Source organism: Porites lutea, chromosome 6 (assembly GCF_958299795.1).
Source record: "Porites lutea chromosome 6, jaPorLute2.1, whole genome shotgun sequence".
Classification (NCBI taxonomy): Eukaryota; Metazoa; Cnidaria; class Anthozoa; order Scleractinia; family Poritidae; genus Porites; species Porites lutea.
The window spans coordinates 24,013,179-24,020,549 of NC_133206.1; the positions used below are offsets into that span (position 1 = coordinate 24,013,179).

At 41.3% G+C, this 7,371-nt stretch overlaps 1 protein-coding gene across 1 annotated transcript; it reads left to right on the forward strand.

Moving 5' to 3' along the window:
* Positions 1-926: 926 nt before the first annotated feature.
* LOC140941722 (uncharacterized) lies at positions 927-4,940 on the forward strand. The gene is made up of 5 exons (XM_073390736.1): positions 927-1,073; positions 2,239-2,283; positions 2,962-3,137; positions 3,287-3,623; positions 4,607-4,940. The coding sequence occupies exons 1-4, from the start codon at positions 1,043-1,045 to the stop codon at positions 3,365-3,367; spliced, it is 333 nt and encodes a 110-aa protein (XP_073246837.1). The 5' UTR covers positions 927-1,042; the 3' UTR covers positions 3,368-3,623; positions 4,607-4,940.
* Positions 4,941-7,371: the final 2,431 nt, after the last annotated feature.

The following is a 7,371-nucleotide window of genomic DNA, read 5'->3' on the forward strand; positions in this document are numbered from 1 at the left end:
TCAGAAGCCCTTGGGATGCAGAAGAAAACCATAACCGATGCTCAGATTACAGCTTCCAGCAGTTGGAACTCTGCACACGGCCCATCCAATGCCAGGCTCCATTTCCGGAGTGGACATGGTAAAACTGGCGCATGGTCGGCCAGAACTAATGACAAAAATCAGTGGCTGCAAGTGGATCTTGGCAAAAAATTGGAGGTGACAGCAATACAGACCCAGGGACGATACGACGCTAATCAATGGGTCATGAGCTACACTGTTTCCTACAGCAACGACGGCAAAACCTTCCATCCCTATCAGAATCACAAGGTATATGAAGCCAAATGAAACCCGTGACAAAAGCAAAGCAGGCAGTTACGTGAAAGTTCGAAATAGCGTCGCCAGTATGAAAAAAAAAAAACTGCCCCTTGTAAAGTCATCCCGATCCCCGAATTCGGGATCCGGAATCCAGAATCCAGGGCTTTGGAATCTGGACTTCAGCTCAAGGTATCCAGAATCCTGCTAACAATTGGAATCCGTAATCCATGAGTTCCAGTGACAAGAAATCCAGATTCCATGTCCTGGATTCCAGCCTGAATCCAAGTCTGTCTTGTGTTACCTTACATGGGGCGAAATGAAACTCCCCCTTTTATTAAACACCCCTCTCCCTCAGAAGAGAAGGAGAGGGAGCTTTGTACCATTCACGTCAACATGTTTTGTTACTACTGGCACTGATACGTTTAGTCGCTTGAATGAAATAAGTGCAATTTCATAGGCGACCCCTCTCGGCGCAGACAATGAAGTAAGCACCCCGGGTGCTAATTTGAACCTTTGTTGCATCTAAATTTTACTTGCAGGATTTACCCAATTTTTTCTCTCCACAAAAAGGAAAACACGCAAAATTTATTATGACCAGGATCTTTAAAGTTTAATAACATTTCATTTACCGCTGCAGGTTTTTCAGGCAAACCGGGACCGTCACACTGTGGTTAAGAACAATTTGCAGCCTACCATAGTTGCACGCTACATTCGGGTACATCCTAAGACATGGTATAGCCATATTTCTATGAGGATGGAACTCTTGGGATATCCGTTTGGTAAGTACTGAGTATTTATCTTCACTTCAATCAACATCCAGCCTTTTCTTTTGCTCTGCGAGCTGGAATAAATTTGGGGGGCGCAACATTTGAGCGATCTTACAACTGTAAACACCTCGTACAACCTGAGTCTGGAATTAGAAGGGTGCATAACCAAGGGCGTTTTGAGCGACGCATGTCAACCAGAAGTGAAGTCTTTTTCATTTTAGAATTCCTTGACGATATCAAGTTTCTTTACTGTTGTAGAGACTATTTGCCCAAATAGCCGGACGTGAGTCGCTCAAAACGTCTTTTAACTAGCCCGGGACCACGCTCCTTGGAAGCGAAAAGGCAAAAATGGACTAGCTACTGCCACTAGTACATTCTTGCTAAAATCCGTAGTAGAATGATGACGCCTATCGTGTTTTCCTGCCAAAATGAAGCTGGTTCATGTGCGCACACTTCTTTGTATTGGACAAAATCTCGTCCTCGTTGTCGTCCTGTCGTCTTAGAATTTAAAGGTCTCTAACATATCTGATTTTACCAGTGACGTCAGCAATGTTACGTTTTATGCAGCTGACTGGAGCTAAAGTCATTACAAAAGTTCATGTGACCTCATCAATGTTTCTGTATTCAGTTCAAAAACAATGCAGTGGACATTAGCCCTTGCAGCTTCACCAAAGGCCTGTTAGCAATGCAAGCCTTAAGTATTTATATTTCAATACAGGGCACTTAGGGTCCTAAATATACGGGGTACCCGGCCTTTAACAACGAAAAACGAGGAATATATAATATCCGTGGGGCCAAAGGCGCAAACTCTAGTATTTCTTTACAAATCTGTCCAAATTTTTGTATGGTGTAAATTATGCACTTTCACGCTGATGAAATTGACCTTGTTCGGGAGTTTCCAAGTATTGCTGACTGTTGGAGGGAAACCAAGCGGATGGAATGAAAAGTCCTATATATAAACAGCATGTGAAAATAACTCTAACCTATGCCACTGATATTAATATTATAAAGGAAATAAAGGGAGATGTAAAGAATCATCCATAAGAGGACACAGAAAAACTTTGAGCCCCAGATGGGATTCGAAACCATATCATATATTCTTTTTTTCAACCCTTCAACGATCTTCAATTCCTAATATGTAAATGAGAACTCAAATTTTCTCTAGTTTCTTTTATAGTCCCCCAAACTGCATTTCCAGTTTTCTGTGACATGGACGCTGGAGGTTAGTGACATAGAGCCATAATCTAGTGAGGAATGAATATTGATACACCTTTCGAGATCTGCATAAGTCTTTCTTGTCTTTCGAAATAAACGCTTTAGTATTTGGAATAAGGAGAATTTTAACACCAGAAAGCTCAGACGACAAATTTTGAACTCTAGGTGCGAATCGAACCCACGAGTTCCAGTCTGGATGCTCTAACTGACTCAGCTATAAAAAAGCTATTGGATAGTCTATGGCGAGCAGAGTAGAAATTTAATTGTAACTACTGTTTATTTCAAATATTTTCAAGTTCACAACACCCTTAGCTTTAAAAAATCGCCAGTTCTTCAGTCAGCCTTCAGTCGACATATTTCTTTGGCTTTTTGTGTTATTCTTTTCTATACTTTTCTTTCCTGAGTATTAAAAGTTATTATGTCTGGACCCTCTCCTCTGTCTTATTTTTGAACTGGTCCATGAAAGGTTTGGAATTTCCGACAGTGCTTCGAGCCTTGTTGGCAGCGATTTTGAGAGGAAAAAAATGCAACGTTTGTTGCTTCCGTGGCGTCTCCTTTGAAAGCGGTGGGGCTTGAGAACAAAACGCAGATCCGCCACTTTGTAAATTAGGAAGTAGATCACTTACTGAAATTTTTGACGTCATAGTTCTTAATCGACTCACTGTGATTAACGCTTTTTATCTAGGTTGGACGATGGTATTTAAGGCTGTGGGCGGAGTGGAGAAAAATGTGTATGAAGTTTATAAATCTAATCAAACCTCCTCCGAGGATGAAGTGGAAGCTCTTAACGTCACTAACAAGTACCGCGATCACTACAATAACCGGATAGTCTTGAACTGGGAAATGTTTGACGCATCTGAGGTACTCAAAACAATCGCAAACTTGCGCCTAGAAAGATGTTATGCGTAATACTGTGTAACTGCTTAATTTAAACTGGATAACTACTGCAGAAATGTCTTGACCGCGGGAAATATGTGCATAACTAAAGTTGAAATATGTTTCATTACTAGGCTCGAGTTGGTCTTTATGAAGGAGGAAAGTCAAAGGTGGAACTGAAATTCAACGCCAAGGAGACGAACAACCAAAACTAGTTTAGCGACTCCAAACTGACTCACAGCAGCCAGTGGTCTGATATCAAAACAGAGTCAAAGAACTACTTTTCAATCAGTGGAGACACAACAAAGAAGCGGTACTTCTTCATCAATCGGGGATATGCAGGAAATTGCGCCTGTGATACCGGGTGGATGGTAATTGCCGGGAAAGAATGTGACTGGGAGAGGGGTCACCAATACGAAAACCCAATACTGTACAGCAAGTTATCTAAATACACTAAATGGGAGGAGAAAAGTGAGTCAACCAACACATTGCGTCTGTTGACATTAATTCAGCTTCCGAAGTGTTTCTAATCTTTTATTTTTTGGCGAAAAGTTAAAAAAGAGCAAACTGGCAAAAAGGAATAGAATTCTTGGTTATTGGAATATTATCACACTCATTGGGGGATGGAGAGGGGGGTTGAGGGTTGCGGGTTGCGGGTAGCGGGAGATTATTTATGGGGTTGATGACGAAAGATCCACCCCACGTGACAACCATTAAGACTGCTGTGTAGGCGACTACCTGTATAGCCTGAGCACCGACGTCTCACATTTCCTTGTTGTCTCTCTCCGAGAACAACAAACGACACAGAAGAAGTCTACACGGAGCCCCTAGCGACTATACCCCTCCCGCTGAAAATTATTTTGTTTGTACAAAACCTTTACAGTCGCTTGTGAGTGACAGGAACGCCTAAACGAACGAATTTTCAACCGGTCGAAAATTCGTCCGTTGCCGTGTGAACACAGTCTCAGTCAGAAAGGATCGGGACGCTCACTTCGTCTTGAAAGATCAAGAGCGAAAACACTTTTTAATTCCCTCAAGGAACGAACAGACTTGACCAAGCTCGCTGATAGCGGATATTACCTAGTTATCTATACCAATGGTTATCTGTTTTTTTAAAAAAATGTTCAAACTTTTACTCTGTAACGATCTGTTTCAGGTCTACATTTTAAGTTTTCTTTCTCATTTTAAGCCCCTGAGGAAGGTTTGTCTTGCAAACCGAAATATCCTCAAGTTTTTTTCTTTTAAATTTTATACTCGAATGCAAGCTTGTCTAGTTAGTTGCCCCGTCGATATTGACTTTTGTTTCTGGTCTTTCATTTGTGTTCTGGTTGTAATTAGCAGCTAATTTTTGATCGGCTAGTTCAATCTGCCGACTAGTATAGTTGGTGATCTCCAACATGGAAAGAGCTGTAAGGATTACTCTTCTTAATTCTATTTTCTTTATTTTCTTCCAGATGACGTAGGGGAGGCAGACGTCTTGGCAGTGTTCTTGCGTTAAGACGAAACCAGAAGCCTTATTGGACGAAACGAAACGATGACCTGAACTTATAACATTATTCCCTCTTCTGAACCCCTTGTAGCATTGTACTAAGACTGGTGTAGTGGTATAGTTTTTACATAGCTCTGATAGTGTAGTCCACTGTAGGAAATATAAAGTAAAGCATCTGAAGAGTAACAAGTGTCTGTGTATTTTTAGGCCATTATAGTCACTACTGAATATGGATTCAGAGTAGAATCCAGGAAAACGCTTGACATTTTCCCAATAACGCGCGCTGGTGCCGGGGCTACGCCTAGGAAAAGCCCCCGAGGCCATGTATCAAGGGAGGATTGAATAGTGCATCTCTGGGAAAAACATACTTGTTAACCCCTGAAAGTGCGTTTTTGCTTTGTTTCTTCCTTAAACGGTGGAAACTGGCTCGGACCATCACCTGTAAGTTTCGGTCATGATTAAAGGAGATTTCACCGTGATTGTTACTGACCGTCACGAGCTGTCCACCATTAGAAGGAGTTAGTTTGATAGCGCGTTCCTCTCAAGTAGATAAAAGCCTAGTTTCCTTCATATTTTGAAGGTGGATGGTTTTATTTGGTAAAAAAAGCTACCTTAACCTCCCATATTATTATTTCAGTTAAGCCGTGGCCAAGAAATAATTCGGAATTAATAACAGTGATTTTCCAATTGCTTTAGGAACTGAGCCTTGACCAGTCTGAGACCAAACACAATTAAAAATACTAGTCAGAATGTAGGGAAAAGTACTTAATGAGTGGCCCCGATGGCAACAGTGGGACCAGTCATTTAGTGCTTTGTGTACCCGCCAACTTAAAAATAAAACAATTAAAAATGCAATAAATTATCCTTTTTTACGGTTGACTGAGAAAATTTTATTTGCTGGCACGACTGGCGCATCCGGTTTTCAAGATACACGATCTGGTCACATGCAAGTGAGTTCTATTGTCTAGGATAACACCCTCCTCGATCTCCATAATTCTTCAGATGATACGAAAGCCGAATTGTGCAATAATTGTTTTATTGTTCATTCAAAACAATGCCTAAACAAGCTTACCTTCGTCGATGTTGAGTTCATCTCGAGACTGTATGTTTATCGGGAATTTTAGGAGATAAAGAGCTGTTCAGGTCTGCAAATATACTGCAAATAGCAGATGCCGCCTGTGGAGTTGTCTTCTTGCTATGTTTTTAGACATTAGTTCGCCGTGAAACGAGTAAAATGTTCCGCCATTTTGTACTCACCACCAAAACAACTCAAATTAACTCGACCCCAGGTCTTCCCGGCTAACGGTTCGATCATCTGTCAATTTTGCTCCACACTTGACGTCATCAGTTCAACATCGCAAAATTCTTCCAAATTTTGTTCGACAATAGCTGGTTATGGTGACTTATGCCTTGCATTTTAGCCAATCAGGAACGGAGAAATATTTTGAATGAATAATATAATAATGGGTTTTGTTTCATGACAGGGGACTCTTTCCTCGTCGCTCGCGATCACTTTTTGGGGAATATTTGTGCCATTATTCCCCTGTCGCGCTTCTCGCTTGTTGTTTCTGGCGTTCTTCTCTCCCTTAGTGCTCTCTACTGAGCCTTGAGAAAGCCTTGGGAAAGCCTGTGGAGGAGGCAGGTATAACAGTACCATTCAGAGTACAGTCGAACCTGTATTAAGCGGTCACCCTCGGGGAATGGCTAAGTGACGGCTTTTAAAATACAGGGTTACAGCCTAATTCAGGTAGCAAGAAATACAGTTCAAAGAATTCTATCTCCAGTGCTGATCAGAGCAGACGTTTGACCTCAAATGTAGAAACATTCATTTCCTGCGTTTTTATGATTTGCGAAAATAAGCAAGGAAACCAATTATAGTCTCGTGTGTTACAGTATTTGAAACTTTATGAACATGTAACTGACCCCGTGTAACCGTTTAATACAAGTCAAGACAATAGAAAAGGTCCTGTTGGGACTTCACAAATGGTGACCGCGACCGCTTAATAGAGGTCGAAATCACAGTACATCAAGGGACGTAATTTTCGGGACTTTGAAAACTGACCGATTAATAGAGGGTGACCTTTTAGGTCCTCTTAATACGGTGCCGCTTAATACAGGTTCGACTGTATAGAAATTAAGTTGATTAAATGTTGAAGAGAGACTGGCACTAAGCTAAAAGCTCCCTCGAATAGACCTATTCGGCTAACTCAATGTTGTACCCAATTCAAATCTCCCGGGGATAAGATTCTTTGTGTATTGTATTTGCATTATAACGTGGCATTCACATTTAAATGATATGGAAATTCCTGAAACAAAACGTTTTATTCCCAAAAGGTTTGAATTGGGTAAAACATTGAGTTAGCCGAATAGGTCTATAAGCCCTAGCTTTTTCCTTTGCATTCCACATCCCTACATTTTCCCCGCCACGATCACTTCGTACCCTTTATGATCACTCATAGCAGTTTTGTGTTACTGTGAGGAACATATCTAAGACTGTGTTACTTCTGTTATTAGTGGAGAATTCCGAATAAATTATAATAAGGCGAGAGAAACCGTCTATTCCCCCATGTATGACAAATCCCCAAGTCACCAGGCTATGGTGTTCATCGATATGCCAGGCTATTTGGATCGGCGACAAATTATGCTCTTCTGGAAATTACTACTGCCCAGCGGTACTATGCCTGATTCGTTCTCAGGGAACTATGAGAGCTAGAGACCGAAGATGACAAG